The sequence below is a fragment of the Protomyctophum parallelum genome (genome assembly GCF_964188405.1).
Source record: "Protomyctophum parallelum genome assembly, chromosome: 3".
In the NCBI taxonomy this organism is placed as follows: Eukaryota; Metazoa; Chordata; class Actinopteri; order Myctophiformes; family Myctophidae; genus Protomyctophum; species Protomyctophum parallelum.
Window position 1 is genome coordinate 38016697 of NC_139698.1, and position 24253 is coordinate 38040949.

Sequence of the window (24253 nt, forward strand, 5' to 3'; positions counted from 1 at the left end):
TAAAGCTATTTATAATCCCTCAGCCCTGTATTTTCTTCATTTTTGGATTCTTCATTCACCATGAAGGAATGGAACACAAACTAAAACTTCTCAATGAATTAAAATCTTCATGGTAAAATTTTAACAGCATGTGTTAACAGCAGAAAGTATGCAGGTCTTTTAAGCCCAGAGTTCTATGGCGTACTTTGGAACTGTTAAATGTAATTAAAATTGCATGTGCTCAATATATCCCTGTTTTCAAAGGCGGCCATTTCCTTCTCAAGAAAATTACTATATGTATTAAAATCTTGATTTATTGGAAACGGTAACAGGAATCTCAAAGGATAATCCTATGGAGCAGCAGGAAGAGCTTTTAACAGCAAACCTGCCTACGGCGTTTGTGTGCATGCGTGTCAGGGTGTGTGCATGCGTGTCAGGGTGTGTGTGTGTGTGTGTGTGTGTGTGAGTGTGTGTGTGTGTTATTCTGTATACGCCTCTGTGTGCCCATGCATGAATATACTAGCTAGGTGGAGTTGACACGAAAGCCAAATCCCAAAGAAATTGGCAACTAATTAATACATCATAATAAAACGGAACAATTTAAAGAGTTATTTTTCAACATAAATAATGTATGTCTTTGTTCAGTGTTGCTGCTAATGGCTGGACTGCTTTTCCAAGGGAAGACAACAAAAAGCAGTAAATAATAGACGGACGGGAACGAAAGTAGTTAAGTCCATTAGAAATGAATGGCAGTAGCGAGCATGAAAGAGAATGATTAGGACAACAATGAAAATAGAAATAATTGTGTGGCGAGTTGAGAGAAATGTGTGCGCGCACGTGTGTGCGTGTGTGCATGTGTGCGTGCGTGCGCGCGTGCGTGCGTGCGTAGGGGTCCAGTACAAAAAATAATTCCCATTGGAAGCACCAGAGCCGAGCTGTTACGCTTGATGTAAATAGGACTATTTGTTTTTACTTACCTGTGTTTATCTTGTATGAAACGCAAATCAAGTCTATGCCGCTTATCATACGACAAGCGTTGATTGCTTGATCTGCTATCACACGTGTGTACACACACACACTCACCGAAAAATGATAAAAGGACATCATTCATCACTGCATCAACCATAATCTGTAAGCATACAGCCATACAATACATGAGCCCTCACATACAATCATATTGCGGAGAGAAAAAAAAGATAAAAGTTGATCATCACATTTTAATCATCTATTCTGGAATGACATGCATGGGATGTGCACACAAGCACATGCATGCACAAACACACACGCCAATTGAAAACAGATGGCACAAGATGCATCTGAAGTCCTCATTGTCTTTATACTGAGCTCCAACAGACACAGCTCGGAGTCTGTCTTTAATCATTTAGCAGCACTGGGAATCTAAATAAGGTTGAGACCATCAATCTACCCTTATTTAATATCACCTGGGACAGGGAGACGTACATAGACATGCATACAGAAAGACAGACAGACAGGCAGAGCAAGTTAAGGGAAAAATAAAGGGGATAGTAGGAGACATCCTGACAGCCGAGAAGATAGACTGGTTGAAAACAAAGAGGTGGGAAGAATGTTGGTTAACCAATTAAACCCTATATGCTTTTTAAGTCAAATAGCCGATCTACAACTCACAATGTGTCACAATGCGTTATATGCCTGTATGTACTTCTGCCATTTCTGTAGAACGTTCATCTATTTTCACCAAATGTTCTTCCATTTTTGACGAATGTTAATAGGAATAGGGAAGCTAAGGTTCATGGATAAAGTATCCATGAACATAAAAACAGATGGCAACTACAAAAATGTGCTCATGTGTGTGTGTGTGTGTGTGTGTGTGTGTGTGTGGGGCTGCGCAACAGTGACACTCTGTGGTCAACAAACGCTATTTCCGTACTCAGACGGACGGACAAAGGGACATACATATGGACACACATTGCTGTGGCTAGCACCACTCAAAAAAAAAAAGAGTGTTTTGAAAAAAACATTCCTTGGCCTCTAGTGTTTCACGCCGCCTGGTGGCACTGCAACTGCCAAATGTGGGAAAACTTGGAACAGAGGTTCCTTGTGGAAGGAAGGAATCTATTGTTGGTCAAATATGAAGGACCTGACACACCAAGTGGACTTGCAAGAACATAATCAAGTTTAAAACAAATAAAAAGGTTTTAAATATGTGCAATGAATCGAGAATATATGAAAGTTAAACTTTTAAAATTATATTATGTTAGAAAATTAAAAGCTTTCCCAATATATTCATAAAAAATCCGTGCACACGCACACACGCACACACACACACACACACAGCTGGGGCCTTTTGAGGACACATTTGGTCGATGTGCCCTTAGAAACCATGATCAACATGAATACACTTTCTGCATAAGTGAGGGAGAGAGAGAAAGAGAGAATCAGATCAGATATCAAACAGGACAGTGTCTGTCTGGCAGATTAAAAGAACCATCTGTGTGGCACGTGGAAAGCCTCGGATTATCTGTGTGTGTGTGTGCGTGCGTGCGTGCGTGCGTGCGTGCGTGCGTGCGATTCAAATCTAAAAAAAAGAAAACGATAGAACAACATAGGATAGACAGTTTTTGGACCCAGACACAAAAAACACCAACACACCAACCTTAAACATTAGGTCTACACAATTTCATGTACTGACCACACAGAGGCAGTAAATGACTTATGGATAATGCTTAATCAACACATGATCTCTTCCCTAGCATTACCTGTATTTGCGTTTGTGTGCCCTTGTATTCTTTCAAAATAGCGATGTGGGGTGCCCATCCGATTTCCAGATTGATTCCTAGCAAGCCCTACTACTGGGCAATCAAGGTTACTTTGTCCAATGACGATGCAAATTATAACATTTCTGGTTCACTCAAATCATTCCCGGCTTTTAAATCCACTTATAATATTTGTCCTCTCGCGTGGAAAGGTAGCAAATAGAGATGAGAGGGAAGGACAGCATTGACACATGTAGAATTAATTCATCATGCAAGATAATTTTGCACACACACTCGCAGTAGGCCATCTCAGACCAGCCTCGCTTGCAGTACAGCAGGTGGTCATACATTCACAGCATTGTATAAACACAACACACACTCTAATACAGTACATTTCAATTGCCTAGGCACCCCAGCCACCCCATATACTCCATCATAATAGCCTTAATATTCCTAAAGTACCCTTCGCATTATAGTAAAGCAAGATGAGTCTCCGCTGCTTTCAATTCAGCAGGTGGCCTCCGCACAACAACCTCCTCAAACACACACACCCTGACAGCCCTGTTTTAAATTGCAGCGGGTGGTCAGTCAGTAATGGGTGAACATCGGACTCTCAAGACAGAAAAGGGGGTTATCTTCCAAAGCAAACAGAGAACTAAAAGACAGAGACAGGAAAGACAGAGGAGACATTGCAAAGTCATTTAGTAAATGTCCTTGAATGAGTAACTCTCACACCCTTTTCTAGCCTGATCTGTTCATTACTGCCTAATTGTATTTCCTCTCTATGGGACACATTATACATCTGTCTTCTGTGTTGAGTCAAGAAGTCCTTTAGACAGGAGGAAACAAGGACAAAGTACAGATGAAACTTATATTCAGAAATAAAGTGAATGTAGGCAAATAAAAACACAGATCATCTATTTCCATTGTTTTAGTTCTAAATGACAGTGACATCTATTATTGCACACAAAGAGTCACTGTGCTTCAAGATAGAAAAGCTGATGTGCCTCTGATGTAACTGTTTTTATTTATAGTGATTTATCGTGATGGAAACGATAACTCTAAAAAGCCATATAGTGGAGACATTGTATCGTCCCAACGATATGTATCGCCATATCGAACACTGATACCCAAAAGTACCCAAAAGCAAAACCAAAGGTACCCAAAAATACCCAAAAGTACCACAAAGTACCCAAAAGTATTCCATAAGTTAGCTAAGGGGGGGGGGGGATAATGGTTCTGGACTCTTGGAGAAAAAAGAAATTGATGTTTTAAATGGGTCAGATTACAGCACACGCATACAATCCTCACTGCTGGTCCAGGAAAGGGACAACCATGTAGTGATGAACTCATGTTGTTAACCACTGAGCTATTACTATACCTAGAAACCTTGCCATGTCGACATTATTCTATGAAAATACTGTAGACGGGAGCAAAACCTAGCCTTATCCTTCTTCTCCTCCAGACAATGCCACCCTCCCCTCTCAGATTCCTCCAATCCCTATCCCTTCCCTTAGCTCCTGACTTATCCCATTACTCTCATCCCCACCAATGATATTCCCAAATCGTCCCCTCAGGGTAATTCTCATCCCTATGGAATACCGCCAGTCTTCCTGGGATGAAGAGGCACTGACTGGCTGTTTGGAGATCCCAGTAAACAAGGAAAATCGGGAAAAGGGGAGGGGGAATTCTGCCCATCTTTCCACCCCATCATTATCATCTCATCTTCTCGGAACAGTGAGGGTGTGAGTGATTAAATGAGCAGATGACGTATAGAGAAGAGCGTAGGAGCAAGGCTTCCATGCCTGCCCTGTTTCCCCACTGGAGAACTGATAGAACTTCCCCTTCGGGAGAAGAACATTTTCTTCAATCCATCAAATATCCGTTCTGTGTTGTTGTTGTTTTGCTCCCCTCCTCAATAAACAGCAGCAGGAACGGTGCCTTCTTACCTTTATCTTTCCTGCAGCTTGAATTTAGAGATGTTTCCATCCTTGGAGAAATTAATGCCAGAGAAGAACAAAGGCTTGATCCATCCATCCTTCCTTCCTTCACCCCAATCACACACACACGTAAATAAAAAACCCTTAACTGTAATCCTGAAGGACTCAGAAGGAACACATTTTCAAGACGTCTGTGAATATAGCTTAGCATAACAATACATCTTGCATTCCTTTTCAATAATATAAACACAGATTGTGTTGCCATTACAATAGGGAGACATGTTGCAATCTACACCATGCTAAATTATACTGATGTGCACACATACAACACACGTTGGTCTCACTGTAATGTCATGGCTCAAGTGGTTATACTTGAGTGCCTTGATTCTTAGGACTTGGATGAGTTCAGAGAGGTAGGTGTGTGTGTGTGTGTGTGTGTGTGTGTGTGTGTGTGTGTGTGTGTGTGTGTGTGTGTGTGTGTGTGTGGCCCATAGCACTTACCCTACCCCCTTAGATAGCATTTCTGTAGACTTAGATAGCATTTGATACAGACTTATAGCATGTTATATAGACAGCACTATAATTGCATTGTATGTAGTCATAGCACGTCATAGTACATATGTATAGCATAGTAGTATATATGTATAGTTTCATTATATAGATATTCCACTGTTACTTTCTTAGCTTACGCATGTTTCATGATAAATGCTTTTTATGTGATGTATTCCCATGCTTTTTGTTCTTGCTTAATGTAAATCGCTCTGGATTAAGAGCGTCTGCTAAATGCCTAAATTGTAAATTGTGTGTGTGTGTGTGTGTGTGTGTGTGTGTGTGTGTGTGTGTGTGTGTGGTTTTGCAGGTGAGTGTGGATTATCAAATGTTTGAATTGAGAGATTCCTCTACACACAAGCAGGCACACATTATATGACAATTCTTGAGGGTACGTCCATTGTACGTCCATTGATTGTACGTCCATAAAAGAATATTATGTACAATAACAATTTCCATTTTCACCTTAACACCTTAAGTTCCACGTTTAAATATCAAGTTTACCTCTCACGCCACGCTTTTCAGCCGTAAGCCCTTATTTTGAAGAGTCACCAGCTGATTTGGTGAACCGGAAGTAACAATCAATCATTTCCGGAACAGCCAATAATTTCCGGGACAGCCGGTAGCTACCTTCGCTTTCATCAGAAGTACTAATATAGTACCACAAGGTTTTTTTTTATTGAAGTCCTAAAACATCGATACATTCTGTATGATCACCTCAATATGTGCTTCAATTTAGAGAAAAAGGAGGAAAATATTCAATGACGTCACAACACGGAAACAAAGCGTTGCCAGGCGACAGAGACGCCAAGAACCGGTAAAATAATTATCCTAGCGATGCTGGATGCATTATATACTAACTAGAGCGGTGCCCATTGGAGCCTCTACAGTGTCGCCCGTTGGCCACTGGCCTACTTGGAACGATGCAAGTTGGAAATGCATGATCCAGATATTATGTCTGTGTCCCATTTATGCCCATATATGGAGTTCTTTGTCAGGCATGCCCAAATATGGAGTCTATGCAGACGTCAGAATGATGTCAGAACAGTCCAGCTCTATATATGGACACTGGGCATGGGCCCTGTCCAGTGTCCGGGCAGAGGCCTTTTGTAGCAGTTCTGGACAACCGTGGGTCCGACCGACTCAACAACGGGCACTGCACTCCCTGTGGGGGTGTGGAACGCGTGTGACGAATTTGAAGTCAGTGCGGCAAATGGTTCTCGAGTTACGTTGATTACGTACGTACATACATACAATCATACATAAAGGATGTGACGGTTTTCGGTTCAACCGGTACGATCTGGTTTCATCTAGTAAACCGGATTAATTTATTTAAACCGACCGAACCGTATTTTTATGTTTGCCGACGGAAGCGGTCGCAACGCCCGCCGCGGTGCTCAGGCTCACTGCTGGCTGCCTGCTGTAGCCTGCAGAGCGGCCAGGAGCCCAGCACACACACCAGGTGTCAAGTTTCAAGTGAATGGGGGCAGGGGGGTGGAGCTGGGTGGACCACGCAGTGTTGTTTGTTTACAATAAAGTTTCAATAGTCACTGTACAATACTTTAAAACAGTTGTCATGTTGCACACAATCAATTTGGTCATAGCAGCCGCCTGTAGAAACCCCTCTCCTCCCCAAGCAGCAGCCCACAGTTCGCACACCGTGAGACCGCACAGTGAGAATGCTATACAGTAGCATTGCAAGAAGCTAAGGCTTAGCTGCTAAGCTAACACAACACCCTGACACCGGCGCTGCAAAAACAGACAGATCTACAAGCTCTACAATCTCAACTACAATCTCAACTCTTAAACTCAAGCTAGTCCCACTCCTCTTAACTCCAGGCTGCATGAACAGTGCTCGAGCGCTCAGTTTTCTGCCCCCTCAATGTCGCAAATCTGTGAGTCTTAAACTGAGGTAACTTCAATTGCTCTTCTGCACAGCGCAGCAGTAGCTTTGCGTTAGTCAAAACTAAACAGACAGCGAGACGAGCATGTCGACCGTAGCAATGAATGGAGAGACCTATTTGGAATGATTAAATCCATTATTGGCCTGGAGAAAGTTACAGCCGCGCCGCCTCCTCCTCCTCCTCGTCGTCCTCCTCCCTGGCACGGGTACAATTAGCCATGTGCTATATGACGTTTTGTTTACCCTGCGACAGGGACTGAGAGGGTTTTCTCGTCAGCGAAAAGTCAAGCAGCCAGTGGCTTTAAACAGTTGGACTGGACACTGGACACGACAGCGATATGTTTTGGACTCAGGCTCATGGACCCTATATAGCTGGACTGGTGCAGATGCATGCAGATCATGATGCGTTAATTGTTTAATTGTTTAATACAAATACAATGCTTAAAGAATTGATCCCAAGTAGGCAAGAAAACACTATGGCTTGTTTCCATTTGTGTGAGCATTGAGAAATAAAGACAAATGTGTTAAATCTGTCACTTTGTTGTCCAAATTATGGTCTTTACACCTCTATGGAAAAAACGAAAATGACTCAAGTGCGCCCTCCAGTGGCCAAAGTCAGTTTTACCGTTTCGGTCGGTATTTTATTGAATATCGTCCCGGTTTTGTAATTTTCAAACCGTCACATACTTAACATGCATACATACATACAGAGACTTGTAGCATTTATAGTTAGATCGCTCATTCAATGTTGTCCTGGACCTAGTCGATCGGGGACTTTTAATAAAAGTCCGAACTAACCCGAAAAGTCTGAACTAACCCTAACCATTATACTTAAATCCCTAATCCTAAAGCTAACACTAAACTTAATGCCTAAACATAACCGCACACACACAAATATCTCTCTGTGCCCCTCTTCTCTTTAGTAACAAATAATTGTGAATCCAGTACTGCTGTGTTACATTCTGAAGCCCCCCCCCCCCCTTCAATAAGTTTAGTTTAGTCTTAAAAACATTTATTACACTTTTAACATCTTGTATATTTAACCATCCAGTTTAACCATTCAGCTTTTCTTCATGAGTCATGGACGAATCATTAATATTCATTTTTTCTTAAATACACCAACTCATACATATCTCTCTACGATAACTTAATTTAGCATTCTCTTCCCGTGCTTCCCATCTGTCCATTTTGGCACAGTCTCTCACCGTCCACCATTCATACAACTTCCCAGACTACATTCCTAAAATGTAGTCTTCAAGGGACAAGACCTTCTAGATTATTCTGCCGTAGCACCACTATAAGGAGTTGGTGCATGGCATCCTCTTGCACTGTAGTCATTCCTGCCTCTTCTCTGCGCTGTGCTCCAGACTCTGGAAACCGAAATGCATCAGTCTGCTTTACCCCTCTCTCCCCAGACTCCCTCACTTGCAGCATCACAGTCTGCTTTAACCCTCTCTCCCTGTGCCGTCCTTCCTCACTCGCTGCATCGCATCATTTGTTTTAGCCCCATCTCCGTGCTCCTGCCCTCGCTCTCTCGCCTTTACCCTTCTCTACCCACACCTAGCGTACCTGGCCTCATAAGTCTGCGAGCTGTAGCCCTCTCCTCTCCCCCAGTTTTCACCTTCGCTCCTTGACTGACAGTACTTGGTGTACGGTACATTTATTTCATCTACAGTATATGTCTGCCCCCCACTACCCTGACATACAGTCAAAGTGAGAGTTCAGACACAACCACACAGACACACACTTATGAAATAGTGGAAGGGGAGTACACAATGCACATGCATACAGATCACACATTACGACAATGATTGCAGAATGAGTGCTGCCGTAAAAGTAAACTCTCGCTCTCATAACATTCCTTCACACAACATCGACTTCCACCACATCTGTAAGTGTATATGAGATAAAAGCAAATGTAAATGCACTGACTGTAATTGCGTGCTTGCGTGTGTGCGTGCGATGTGTGTGAGAGATAGAGAGAGAGAGAGTGTGAGGTGGAGTCGAGGAGAAAGCATTGTGAGTTTTCATTGGCTGTCACATTGCGGCGTTTAATGTCGCGTAGCAGACAGGCGGCCAATCACACATGCCCTGCGCTTCGCGTTTTATGAATGAGACGGCGTGTATGCAAGGTACGTACTTGCTCTCACACAGACAGAGTACTCCACACAGTGATGTAATACATTCTCACTCCATGTAGCGGCATGGCTTACCACACCGACAGTGTGAGATGAATCAGATTACAGAGTAGTTCAGCACTACACTGTGCAAAGTTCCCAACTCAAACTATGACAAATGTCCTGTGCGATTCATTCAAATGAAATGTAGGAAAGGAAACCAATTTTGCACAAATGTCTCTTATTGTAATTGAATCACCTTCAATACAGTCGGCAATCTGCCGTGCTTAACTTATGCAACCTATTTTGCATAAGAACATTTCTTTACAGGGGGGTCTAGTACCTACCACAATGCATTTTGATTATAAACACACCACATCTGGCTCAACTCCACTCCCCTGTGCATTTCCAGCTCCAAAGTAACAGCTGTTAAGACTTCTAGCAGTGCGTGCGTGCGTGCGTGCGTGCGTGCGTGCGTGCGTGCGTGCGTACGTGCGTCAGTCATCTATATTCTATAAGCAACCAAAAGTTTTCACTCAAGAGATTCACTTCACTTCTTCTGAATGCAGCCCAATTTATATTGGACAATTCTACTTTTCCCATCCAAATGCAACAGCTGCAATTAATACCTTTAATACATTACAAAACAACATACACCCTTATTTTTTAATGCTGCATTTCCAACTGCCTAAATCCAATCCAGGAACTCCATTATTTGGCTGATAATGTGTTGCATGGAGTCATTTTGCCTAACCGTTATGTAAAATAACTGAAGTGTGCGTGCATGCGTGCGGAGGACAGAGAGAAGGTGAGCAGGGGGAGACAGCAGGCAAAAACATCCAGTACATCAGTTGGTGGCTTGTGATGAGAGAGAGACAGAGAGGATGCATGTAAGCGCGCACAGCTCTGCACAGCTCTCTATGAAGTCACTATTTGGCATGTGCCTCCTTTTCCAAAATTCAATTCAGATGCTCCGGTAGACCGGCGCGCACACACACACACACACAGTCACACAGACATACTCATGGGTAAACAGTGCCACCTTTGGACAAACAGAAGTATAGCATCCAAGGAGCAGTCAGGTACAATGGGGTTGTTTTGATGGAGATATTGCAACAGGCAATCAGGTACTAAGGGTTGAAGTTAGGCAACTGCATCATAAATGTGATCAGGACAAGAGAAATGCACTGCACATTTAAGGGAGCCAGGGTTATCAAGGAATATGGAAACTTGGTTTCAAGTGACTGAGGGAGTGGTGATGCCGAGTGAACTGAATTATTAAAACTTGCAAGCATCCATGAAATCCTGCCAGTCAGTAAAGGATAATCAATGTAAATAATACTGTATGAACAAAGTTAGCTGATTTGAAGTCTGACAATTGTGTCGTTGACGGTTTTAACATTGTGTTGTGCTGGAACGGGAATCCCTGGTCAAGAACATGACACAGAATCACTAAACTGATAAATTGACCATCGAATTAAGCTTTCCTATATTATGACATTAATTTAAAATATTAAGAGTGACCTTGCCCTGGGAACAAAGACATGACTCCTCTATATGAAAGGTCAATAGCATCATGTGTCTAATAAATTATCAAGCATTCTAAAATCGATGCTCTCCGAGTGCACATTTCCACTTGTCAAGCATGACATCATTCTGATTTTTGTGAATAGCTCCTGACCAAGTTCTTTTGAGGCAAATTAAACAAAGGCCTGGTTGTGTGGGCCAACACTGACACCTAGAGGCCTCAATGGGAATTTCTACTACTACTCAATGGGTGATGTCATGGTTTAAGAAAGTAAAGTGTTGAAGTGAGGAAGGGAAGGTGGGAGAGGGAGAGAGCACAGTTGGAGGGGAGCACTTGGGTGAGGAGAGAGAGAGAGAGGGTGATGTCATGTTTTGAGAGCATAACAGGCAAGGACAGAAATATGTCTTTGTCAAAACTCTTTCAGTGGAATATGAACAGACATTTGAAAGAGGTCAGTCATCTGGTCAGGCAGTTAGTAGATCAGTCAACCAATCAGACAGACAGCTGGTCACACAGCCAATTCAAAAGCACAGCAAAAAGCCACTTGGCTGCATGGACACTAACTCACTTCTTGACCTTAGCCATAACAAGATTTCTCCCTCTCTCCCCCACTCCCTCCCTGATGAGAGGAAAGCATGGAGGAATAGAAGATGGACCAGGTCAGTCCTAAATTGGACTTTGATTCAGAATCCATGTAATTTTAATTTTTCCACTCCACCCCTGTTCAATTCCAAATTATGTCATACCATTTTAGACAATTCCATTCCGTTCGACACCATTCTAGCAACAATCTACCCCGATTCCCCTGTTCCATTACATTCCAAGCCATGCCAGACAATTCCAGGCTTTAACAATAATCTTCCGTGATTCGGCCGTGGCAGGCAATCTCTCCTACCAGCAATCTCACTAGAGAAAAATACAGTGAATGAGGACGCACGGCAAACACACATGAAAGCATTCATGTGTGTATACGACTACGTACACACACAGAGACAGCACACAACACATGCATATAATGGGGTTGAAAAAGTGAGGGTAGAGACGAGAGAGACAGAAATGGAGGACAAATGAGAAGGGAGAGGTGAGAGTGGGAGGGATGGAGAACAGGGACACACAGATAAACATAAACATGGGCAGATGGACAGTTACAGATAAAAAGGGGGGAGACAAAGGAAGAACAAAACTAAATCCTTTAGCTTTAGCCAGGAGACACTGATGTTTTGCACAACTTGAGAGAGAAAAACAAGGCATGCGGAGAGGCGACGAAGAGACGAAGGCAGAAGAAAGATAAAAAAAAGACATGAGAGAGATGCAAATAATCCTGTGCTTTAGACATCTTTCAGCTACTTAGTGGTTCTGAGACCATAATAATCGGGAGGTTAAGAACAGAGGATGGGTCCTGAGTTATGTTGAAACCTGTAGGATACAAACAAAGAACATTCCTTACAAGAGAGCCTAAGAACCCTAACTTTAGCCTAAGCCTAGTTAGTAAGAAAAGGTTATCCTTGTAAACATGTAATTTTATTATAATTGTACTTGTGAGGACATCTGGACCTCACAAATGGAGTTTAATCAGGTGCGCACACACCCACACACCCCTCTACAGCTGGGAGACTGTAGAAAGAAAGACATCAGAACTGTGTCGGTCAAAGGACGAGAAACTAATCCTTGCATTAACAAGGTAAGTACACGCACACACAAGACACACACACACACACACACACACACACACACAGGGCAAGAACCAACAAGGAAAATGCAACCGCATTCATGCAAATGTAAAGCAAAATTACAAAAATCTATTCGAAATTTTCCATTGGTATGCAGACGCAGACGCACCAAAGGTCCGACATGCGGTCGAACAATCACTGCTCCCATCCTTGTGCTTATGGTTAGGTTAGGGTTTGAGGTAGGTTGTCGGTCTAATGACAGTCCGACCAATAGTATGTCGGAAAAAAACCCTGTACCATTTTCAGACAGACAGACACAGACACAGACACAGACACAGACAGACAGACAGACAGACAGACAGACAGACAGACAGACAGACAGACAGACAGACAGACAATGAGTTGAAGAGAGAAGAAAGAGAGAGAAGGGAAGAGAGATTGGACAACATGAGCCGAGGGGAGAAGCAGAGGCGGGAAAGCAGGCAGACAGGTAACGTCTGGAAAGAGCTCGAGGGAGGTAGAGGATAAAAAGAAAAATCACACCCGTGTGAAGTGAGGGGGGCTCTTATCTTACAACATGATGTAAAATAAACATTGAGACAAAACAAACATTAAATGAGTAAGGTGTGAATTGTGAAAGATAAAGAGATCAGGGCTCTAAACTAATGTGTGCCAACGTTTCTAGGACGACAAAACAAATACATCTGGGATGACCAGAATTGTTCTTTGGGACAAGAGAGAAATGCATTTCGACTTAGCCTGTGTGTGTGTGTGTGTGTGTGTGTGTGTGTGTGTGTGTGTGTGTGTGTGTGTGTGTGTGTGTGTGTGTGTGTGTGTGTGTGTGTGTGTGTGTGTGTGTGTGTGTGTGTGTGTGTGTGTGTGTGTGTGTGTTCACATGGATGTGTGAAACAGAGGGAATATTAACCCCTCAGGCGGTCCTCTCACTAAGGGGTCTCCGCAGCTGCACAAGGACATTAATCAAATACTTCAAACATGCAAATGAACACACACACACACACCACACACCACACACACAAAAGATGGGGACAGTTCATGAGACAAATTCTTTGTGCATGTACCTATAATATATCCCCATACAAATATATACACAGAATCAATTTGGCTTCCATACACAGGATGTCTGTAGGTTATTTGGGGCACTCAACAAACCTGCATCGTATGTCTCTCTTTCTTACAGAAACTTAGAATATCACTCACTCAGTTTCTCCAACTGTCGTGAAACAACTCTGGTAACCTAGGTCATAATATGTCTGGACAAAGTGGACAGCATGCAAATGACATGCAGATTCCCTCCAAAACTGTAAGTCAAGGCAATGTATGGGAACACAGAGAACCCATGCACACACACCTAATTCTCCATGGATATAGTGGAAGAGTATTTGTGGGTTTTATTGAGCACGGTTGGCATTAAGAGACAATATTTGTCTAAGGTTCAGGGATGTGGGGATTTACTGTTGACACTACTCAAGGTGTTGTAGGCTAATGTCATTGAACCAAATTATGTGATGGACACGTGCTTACTTAGTAACCTCATGATATACCACACACACACACACACACACTCTGTCTCTCTCTCGTTAGCGGGGTCAGTTACAAATTAATTGATTAATTCATTGTATTGGAATGAATAAAAAAATGCCTGAAACTTGGCCCGGACAGCTGGCGTAGCCATCTGGGCACCTAGGCTGTTAATCCAGCCTGACAGTGTGTTACAGGTTCGAGCCCCGATCCCGACGACCTTTGCTGCGCATGTCTTCCCCCCCCCCCCCCCCCCCCACACACACACACACACACAATTTCTGCTGTACACATCTATCAATGACAGAAAAAGCCCCAAAAATATAGTAAAGAAAATGAAACTTGGGTCGCTGCCAGAGTAAAGCATGACTGCAATGCCATTATATGAAGAAGAATGACAACGTGCACACTGAGTTGTAAGTTACACCATGCTGCAGTTTTCAGGCTGAAAATGCTTACAGCAGCCTTCTGAAAACATTCACCCTACTAACCTACTACTAACCTGCCTATTGAACAAATTCACAACAGTACCATTTTTTCACTTCTTTGCATGCTCAAAAAAAGCCAACAGTAACTCTAATTACCAGTAAAAACACAACAGCTAAAATACAAACAACTGTGATTACCATACTGTTACATATCAAATCTGGCTAAATGATTGACAGATTCTTCCCAGCAAACTGCTTAGAACTGAGTAGTGAATACTCTGTGAGCACTGAGAACCTCATTTTGAGGCCCTGTTATACAATGTTGGCTAATTGATGAATTAGCCAGCATTTGAGACCGAGTAGTGACAGCATTAAAGAACTCATCTTAAAAGTGTAATCTCTCTGACTTTCTACTAAAACAGTCAGACAGTCCACTCAAATTGAAAGTAGGATTACATAGTTCATTGATACAGCAAGGCTGCCCCCTTGTGTTCATAAAATAATATTACCATGCATTCAACTGAGATTGAAGATAATACTACTATTAAGCCTCATTTATACTTATTTGGACACCTGTGTCTTGCAATGAAAATATCAGATCAACATGCGAGTTCTACAATTTCACCAGGTGAATCATTCACTCATATTCCATCCATCCATCCATCCATATATCTCAATGTATTAAATCGGTTGTGTATCCACTATCCACTGACATTGGAATCAAGTTCTCCAGCTACAATACAAACTGAAATTAACTCCCCACTTCCCAGCCATCATCTATCTATAATAAATATAATAATCAAATATGTATTTGAATCCCCTTCCACCCGCCCAGTCCAAAATCATATTACAGCCTTCATTGTAAAAAATATATTTACAATACATTTATCCATCCTTCCATTCATCCAGCTTCTGTCTGTCATCTCTCCAACTCATATTTAATTGTGGGTGCATAAATTCTCCATCTGAGTCGTTGCCCACTCATCCATCCACCCATTACATCCAATGATCCATTCACCCATGCATTTGTCCCGTCTATGCACTTACCAGTCATCTTGTAACCACTGGCAGCCAGTTGTCCAGCCATGTATTCTCCATCCGAGTTGTTGTGACTGCAGCCCCATGTTTTCACCCAGATCTTCTGAGTGCCAGGAAGCACACTGTAATGAAATTGTTTCATTAGCTACTAAAATTAATATTACTAATAGAACGTATGTAATACCATGGAAAGATTAACAGCCTATTGTGTGTCTCTCTCACACACACACAGAATAGAGGCATTATAGCAACGTGAGCAAATGGACTTCCCAGATCTGCGTGACGTGGGCACACCTTTTTAGGAGACGGGAAGCAGGCTGGAGTCTATTCATTTCCAATGGGAGAATGAACGTGAACACAGCTTATGAACCATTCCTTAACTCCATGGCCACTGAACTAAATACTGGACCCAATCATCACAAGGCACACAATATTTCCAAGATATTCATACTAAAATGGCTTCTTTTAGCGAGACAAATCAGGAGAAAATCTACTTTGTTATCAACCTTTCTTTATCCCAGCAACAAACTCTTGCGAAATTTGAGAAGAGTCCGGAAGAGTCTCTCTGTCCATCTGCAATTTGACAGACGACACATAGGATAACGTGAAATGAATGGACATATTAAAAGTGAAATAAAAGATGTTCCAATGCTTAATAATATAATTTAACTGTCTTAGACTCTTGGTTGATGGGGGCTGATTTGAGAAATGGGAATCATGACATTTGCCATATAATGCTCTCAATGCTCATCCACATGACGTTGTCAGTGTTGTTGTCAGCTTGGGAGAGGGGAGAGGGAGGGTGGTGGGGAGGTCAGGGAGGAGTAAACCATGCCTACTTACTTAGGAGACCATTTGTAAGATTTGTAGTCCATTGCACCTTTAGTGGCTCTAATGAAGTTCATGCATCTTCATATATAGACAATCGTTGACCCAATCACCTCCATTCTCTTTCTAAATATCCCTGTACACTGCAGTGTATTGTTTGTGTGTAACCTTCAGTATTTGCTGTATGATCATCTGGCCATAATAAGGGCTTCTATCTCTTCATTAAACCACGTCAGTCCATGGGACATCTTTACACTGCGTAATAATGCCTTCTCCTTCCTCAGAAGGAATAATGCCTTCTCCAAATACCAACTTCTTCATCCCACAATGGCACATTATTTGGTTCATCCCCTATATTTAATGCGATTGCATTCACACCTGCAGTAATCCGCCCTCTGGTGTGCTTTGAAGCGAAGCGAAACCCCCGTTTTTTGGTGAATTAAAATCTGCACCAGAATTCGAATGAACCTTCACACCTGCCAAAACGAAGCACACTTTCCGACAATGCGCAGGATTCGTTATATTCGCATCCTGGTGTGACTGTGCCCTAAATCAACATGAAAAGGCAGGTGCATCCAAAATAGTAACAACTGGCATTCATAATCCAGTACACCTGCAGCACGCACAAAATTGTGGGCATGAGTTTCATGAACCCCACACTGTTTTTTGTCAGGTGAAACCACCCGACTCATGAAAACTAGACAACCTGTTCTAGCCCTAGTCATACTGACGGCCTAACCTGATTGGCTCCTCTGGCCAATGGGACACCAAGCAACGGCAAAGCTGCCCTCTAGCCAATGGGAAGAGGAGAGGCAAATATCCCTGGCAGCCACACAGACAGTGCAGAGCAACGGAGCAGAGAAGCATGATCACAGTCACACTCACGGGGTGACGGGAGAGGAAGAGTATCGATATAACTAGAACTCGATATAACTTCAAACCAAAAAGCGGCTGAACCAGCGTAGTGCAGCCAATGCAAAGCCACAACAAAACACAGTCATTGAACCACGCACAGAACGTCAGAAACAAACACAATTCAGATTTTACAGAGGCCAGTTTCGAATTGCAGCCATCCGTAGGTGCCCTTTGAGAGGGGTTTTGAAGTAGTCAAGGGATTCACATGTCTTAATGACTGTTGGTAGGGCGTTCCACATTTTGGTGGCATAGGAGCGAAAATAATTTAGTCCCTTGTACATGGTTTGTTGCACTCCCCATTTCCTGTCAGTCTACTTTCAACCGATCAATAAAAGGCAGAAAAAGTCAAAAGAAAAAGACTAATATGGGGGGGAGAACACAACGGAAACAGCGCTTCTTTCACCTGACAAATATGACTATTTCTTGTTTTTTGTAGGTATTTACGTCAAACCAATTAAGAAAGGTTTTGTGAATGATACCCGTGGACTTGAGCAACCGAGTTCAATCAACAAAAGCTACCAGAGATAAGAGATAATATTCACTGTTATAGACCAGCTAAAATGAAAATTATGGTTTTCTCAGTTTTAGAGAATATCCATGGTCATAATAAACAGGATAGTCCCCAGCAATGTCGCAATCATGTACGTTTTTTACTTTTACAATCACCACAATCCTATATAACCTAGAGAGACAACTGTGGTTGACTTTACATCCCATAGCCTGAATAGCCTGCTCTGTAATATGAACTCAAAACAATCCAGCCCACCTCAGCAGGAAAAGATCCAGGTTTAGAGCATACACACGTGACAGTTAAGGCGACCTAACATGTGATGCACCAGGTCGCATAATTAAAACTCGCCAAGATATCATATTAATAAATCTATTAATAAACTGCAGAAGACTAAACGGTACTTGACTTTGTGGTTTTGATGGTGTTCTGGGATCTCATGTGCTTCCTGCAAATATTTGATAGCACGCATGCTTCCTGATAAAACGTAACTAACAAGGAGCTGTAGCAGTAGCTTAATACCTGTCAGTTCGTAATTCCTCATTCATCTGCTGTTCTTTTCTCTTCCTGACCCGGGGTACCACACTTTTCTTAGCAGACTGTCTCTCCTGAGGCGTGGGGTCACTGGCAGACACCATGTCCTCAATGTCCTCAATCAGAGAGTCACAGGCTGATGGCATGATGATCTGTCAAGACACAGAGAAACAAAGAGTTGGGAGTTAACGGCCGTTCACACCAAGCACTGTAACTATAAAGATAGTTTTAAAATGTGTTCCAACTCAAGTGGATGGCAGAGTCCACACCACAACTATAACACAGACAAGGGTGAACAAAATATACAGTCGTTTTTGAGTGGTGCAACCACTCCAAGGAACAGCTTTGTCCCCATGTCCCAACCTATGTCCTAACCTACCGGTATGTGACTATGTCCCGATGTTTAGTAGTACCAATAGGGGGTGCTGTTGCACCACTCGCTTCAGACTGGTCTGATTTTTCTCTAGAATCTAGAGAAATGACAGTGTTTCCCAAACACTGGGTCGGGACGGGACCCATTTTGATGGGTCATGGGTCATTCTTAATTATTTGTTTCCTATTAAAAAGATATACAAAATATTGTTTTTCATAAATTTAAGTTAAGTTTTGCCAAATTGCCATAATCATTTCGCGCTGAAACAACAGGTCTGGGAATGCCCATATATGGACCTTTTTTATCACCGTTTGGGCCGGGTAGGGTGAAAAATCTGTGCTAATTAGTAAGGCCAGGCGGGGCCTTGGGCCAGGCGGGGCCTTGGGCCAGGCGGGGCCTTGGGACAGCCTAGTTAGGGCCCAGGCAGCGGATTCGAGTGAAAATCAACCGATAATTCCCAGTAGGTTACTTATCAAGCCGATCTTATCGACCTACTGCATATAGTCTGGGAGCCTACTGGCTGCGATTGGCATTGATAAAACGTTTGAGTGAAAATCAACTGATAATTCCCAGTAGGTTACTTATGAAGCTGATCTTATCGGTCTACTGCACATGCTGGGAGCCTACTGAAAACGACAAGCCTCCTCATACCCTCACCTAAAAATAACCGCAAGCATGTAGCAGCGCAGTCTCAACCTTAACGCATGTTCGCATTGTTCGCCAACCTTAATCCGGTCGTTTAGGTTTACTGCCTACTGAGAAACGACAAGCCTGATCATACCCTCCTCACCTAAACATAACTGCAAGCACGTAGCAGCGCTGTCGTCGTTTTCGTTTTATCAATGCCAATCGCAGCCAGTAGGCTTCCAGACTACATGCAGTATGTCGATAAGATCGGTTTGATAAGTAACCTACTGGGAATTATCGGTTGATACCATTCGAAGCAGGTGGCCCAGGTACGGCCGTTGAGACAGCCGTGCTAATAATAATAATAATAATAAATAATAATAATAATAAAACTTTATTTGTATAGCACCTTTCATGACATGAAATGCAGCTCAAAGTGCTTTACAGAGCAATGGAGAAAGAAAGAAAAGAAAAGCACGGCATAAAACATTAAAAATAATAGCAGTAATGCAATAGAGTGAGGACATGAATAACAAAAAGTTTAAAAGATCAATTAAAAGCAAGAGTGTAGAAGTGGGTCTTGAGCTGTGCTTTAAAAATGTCTACAGAGGCTGCCTGTCGAAGGTACAGTGAGAGTTTGTTCCATGCTATCGGCCCGTAGAAGCAAAAAGCTGCTTCACCGTATTTTGTAGTTGCCATTTTTTAGGCAGAGCGAGCAGGCCAGCAGTGGAAGACCTTAGGGGGCGGTTTGGGACATATTAGGCCATTAGGCAGGCAGTCATGTAGGTAAGGTAACTTTATAAACAAGTAAAAGATTTTTAAAATCAATGACTTTTAGGGCAGGCCCATCTAGAGTTTGAATGGACAGGTATCAGTCAAAAGGGAGACATCAAAGAGGAAGGGCGGGTGGAGGAGGATCAACATTGGAATGTCAGAACAGGTCAGCTCCATATATGGAGATCTAAGGGTTTGATGAGGTCAGATCAACATGGTGTCCGTGAGGCCAGACGTAGAGATGCTGTCCGGCTTCCATATATGCAGATCTAGGTGATGATCCAGTCTTCTCCATGTATGACTAGCCAGGGTTTGATGAAGTCAGTGTCTGATCTTCATATATGGAGTCGGCCATATATGGAGTGTGTCACGAGGTGTGACGGACTGACTGACATCATAACCACCTTATTTAAACTCAGGAATAGTGTGTTTATAATAGAGTGCAGCCTGGATGTATTTTGATTGTGTTGTATGGTACAACACAATCAAAATACATCCAGGACCAGTAGCCAGTACACCTTCACCTTACATTATAAAATCACTTTAAATCAGGGTTAATTACAAAGGAACTTTAAGCACAGCCAATCAATCAAAACAAATAAAAACTCAATTGAAACAGGAGCTGTTAAAAATGTTTTGGAGCATTCCTTTCAACTGACCAAATGATGGCAGGGAGCTCAGTTTTAAAGATGTTTGGAGTTCATTCCAAGATGTTGACTTAAGATTTAAGTTGACGATTCATTGTCACTCAAATGATTGTGATTAACGATTTAGGAGTGTGTTTGGCACTGAAAATTGGAATATCCCATATGGAAAGAAAAGTAGAAGAAACATATATGCTGTCCTGTTGCCTCCAATAGTAAGTATTTACATTTTTTATGTATGTCATTTACATGTATGTCATGTAAAGTACGTACTAGATTTTATATGTGAACTCTTGAAAGTGGCCCCTTTCATACAATCCTCATATAAGACAATAAAGTGAATCATGTATGAATCAAGTAAACAACATGTATGTGATCTATGACGTAAGTACATGGCAAACTGTAATTTCCTTACATGTTCCATACAATGTTTGTAGTTTTAAATTATATGAGATATATCCTTTCCATATATAAAATGTATATGTAATGTATATGTATTTTATGGTTTGTAACCATTTAATTTACAAGAAAAGTATGCTTCTTTTATATGATTTTTATAACATTGTTATATTGTCAGCCAATACATTATACCTTATAGTTATAAAAAAACATATGTTTTATCTATGACTATATATAAGTTTTTATATGTGAAGTGTATGATAGGTATAAAAAACATTACGCGCTATAGACCCCTGGGAGATAGTTGCTGAGATGGAGCACCACACCTACTATACCATCAGCTCCCAATTCTTCCCGCATCACTTGCCGCACCCAAGCCGTGCTACTCATACGCTGAGTTGCCAGTGCCCAGGATCGAACCCACGAACTTGTGGTCTTAAGGCGAGAGCTCTACCGACTGAGCTACCCAGACACATCCTGACATATGTGAAGTGTTTGATATGCTCTCTTTATGTTTTTTGTTTTTTTTAGAAGATTCTTATAAGTTACCATAGCAGTATAAAATAAAATGCATTGGGAGGGACATGGGGGGACATTGGTGGTGACACTGGCAGGGGGGGCACTGGCTGGGGGGGGCACTGGGGGGTTGTGTCACACTGGGGGGTTACTGGCTGGGGAGGACACTGGCTGGGGGCACTGGGGGGGAATCACACTGGGGGGACACTGGCTGGGGAGGTCACTGGCTGGGGGGGGGGGGGGGGCATTACACTGGGGAGGACACTGGCTGGGGGGGGCATCACACTGAGGAGGACACTGGCTGGGGGGGGCATCACACTGAGGAGGACACTGGCTGGGGGGGGGGGCATCACACTAGGGAGGACACTGGCTGGGGGGGGCATCACACTGGGGAGGACACTGGCTGGGGGGGGCATCACACTGGGGAGGACACTGGCTGGGGGGGGGGGCATCACACTAGGGAGGACACTGGCTGGGGGGGGCATCACACTGGGGAGGACACTGGCTGGGGGGGGCATCACACTGGGGAGGACACTGGCTGGGGGGGGGGGGCATCACACTAGGGAGGACACTGGCTGGGGGGGGCATCACACTGGGGAGGACACTGGCTGGGGGGGGCATCACACTGGGGAGGACACTGGCTGGGGGGGGGGCATCACACTAGGGAGGACACTGGCTGGGGGGGGCATCACACTGGGGAGGACACTGGCTGGGGGGGGCATCACACTGGGGAGGACACTGGCTGGGGGGGGCATCACACTGGGGAGGACACTGGCTTGGGGGGGGCATCACACTGGGGAGGACACTGGCTGGGGGGGGGGGCATCACACTGGGGAGGACACTGGCTGGGGGGGCATCACACTGGGGAGGACACTGGCTGGGGGGGGGGGGGGCATCACACTGGGGGGACACTGGCTGGGGGGGCACTGGGTGGGGGGTGTCACACTGGGGGGTCACTGGCTGGGGAGGACACTGGCTGGGGGGGCACTGGGTGGGGGGATCTTAAATAATGTAGGAGTCATAAAATGTAAAAGGGAATACTCATTATTTTGTCATCTCATGTTATTTCATTGTAAGATTAGGTTTTGTTTAATTTGGATGTCTCTGTGACATACATGGCCTGTATTGTATGGTTTCTATACAATATCCTATCAGATTTTGGTTTCACTGATGTTTGCCCAACTCTACAAGTTTGACAACACACAATTACTAAGGATTTTGTATGTGGATTTACTGCAGTAATTATTTATAAATTCATATATATTTCAATTTATACTAATTTACTAAGAATATTGTATGTGGATTTACCGTCACATATAGTTCATAAGTTACAAAATGATATAGGTTTCACTTCACAAAAACTTACTATGGCTCTTATATGTGCTTTGACTGTTATATATAGTTCCTGTAAATGACAAAATTATATAAGTTTCACTTTACAAAAAAATACTATGGATCTTATATCTGCTTTGACTGTCATATATATTAACTACAAGTTTCATGTAAAACATATACAAATTTAGTTCTTTTTTTTCCATATGGGATATGAAATATGTTTGGAGTTCATTCCAAGATGTTGACTGACATGAGGCGTGGTGGACTGACTGACATGAAATGCAGGTTTTCATAGTAAAGTCTTCCCGCTAAACAAAACGCCTGCTGACTGTTTCCGGGACTAGAAAAGGGACTAATCACAACGTCCAGGATAGGAGTATCCGCAGGAACAGTCGCGTCGGTCTCTGCCCTCTGGTGGTGCTTCGAGCTTGTGTGTTGATTAATTCATCATATTGACCGTTAATTACGTGTACTGTCTGTATGTATTTGCCCGCATTGCTGTGAATATTGTAATACAAATGTCGAGTCGACATGGTGCACACCAGGATAAAATGCACGTTTCTTAACGGAGCTGGGCTGGTCTTGACCATAATTTATGGTCAGTGTATTTATGGTCCATAAATAAAATAACCACCACCAGACCATATTACATAATTTCAAAGAAAATGCAGCATAACTGAGTATACTTGACAACGTTGTACAATACTTTGGCTAGCTTGGAAAGAATTAAAATGACAACTAACGACACCACTAGCCCCACAAGTGAGAACCCAATGGTACTGAAGTTTCTGACATTTTTGAGACCCAGCCCGGTTCGGTTCGGATTGGGCTGACCCAGGGGGTTCCGAGAGAGGCTACGACACCATGTAAGGCACGTAACGTCCGAGAAGAGCACATGTGTGTTGTGCACGTTTGTTGTGCACATTCCCACACATTACCAACAAACAATGTTATTAGTATGCCTCCCATTATGAAATATAGCCTCACTGACTGAATATTATGTGGTTAGTTTATGGGCTAACTTGAAGCTAATTGGCTACTGCAATGCTAGCCTGGTGGCAAGGCTTCTATTAGACCCACGTGCGTCTGTTTTGGCCAAGCAGACATGCGACAAACTGTATTAAGTCCTCACCTGTGTTGTAATATGATTATTATTCCCGTCGATAAATAATTCCGGGGTAAAGTTGTCTCCGAAATGGATTAAACTTGATGTTTACACTACCAAAACACAGTTGTTGTGACTCTCAGTACGCCATACTTGTTCGAAGTGACGGAAAGGAAAAAGGGACAATCTTAGCACGTGTTGGTTTTGTGTTCTGAGCTCTTATCTTAGTACAGCAGATAATAGGAACGATCTTTCACTTGGTGATACAA

General features: G+C 42.9%; 1 protein-coding gene across 2 annotated transcripts in view; it reads right to left on the minus strand.

Annotated features, from left to right (window-relative positions):
- The window catches only part of cdkal1 (CDK5 regulatory subunit associated protein 1-like 1), a 337631-nt gene extending 313494 nt beyond the window's left edge, over positions 1-24137 (minus strand). The window contains exons 1-3 of one of the 2 annotated variants that reach the window (XM_083760475.1): positions 24012-24137; positions 18200-18363; positions 15436-15548 (exon numbers count right to left, since the gene is read on the minus strand). In XM_083760475.1, coding sequence (XP_083616601.1) covers positions 15436-15548; positions 18200-18357 — 271 coding nt within the window. In that variant the 5' untranslated portion in view covers positions 18358-18363; positions 24012-24137. The remainder of the gene's footprint in view (positions 1-15435; positions 15549-18199; positions 18364-24011) is intronic. The other variant, XM_083760476.1, reaches the window with a different exon arrangement.
- Positions 24138-24253: the final 116 nt, after the last annotated feature.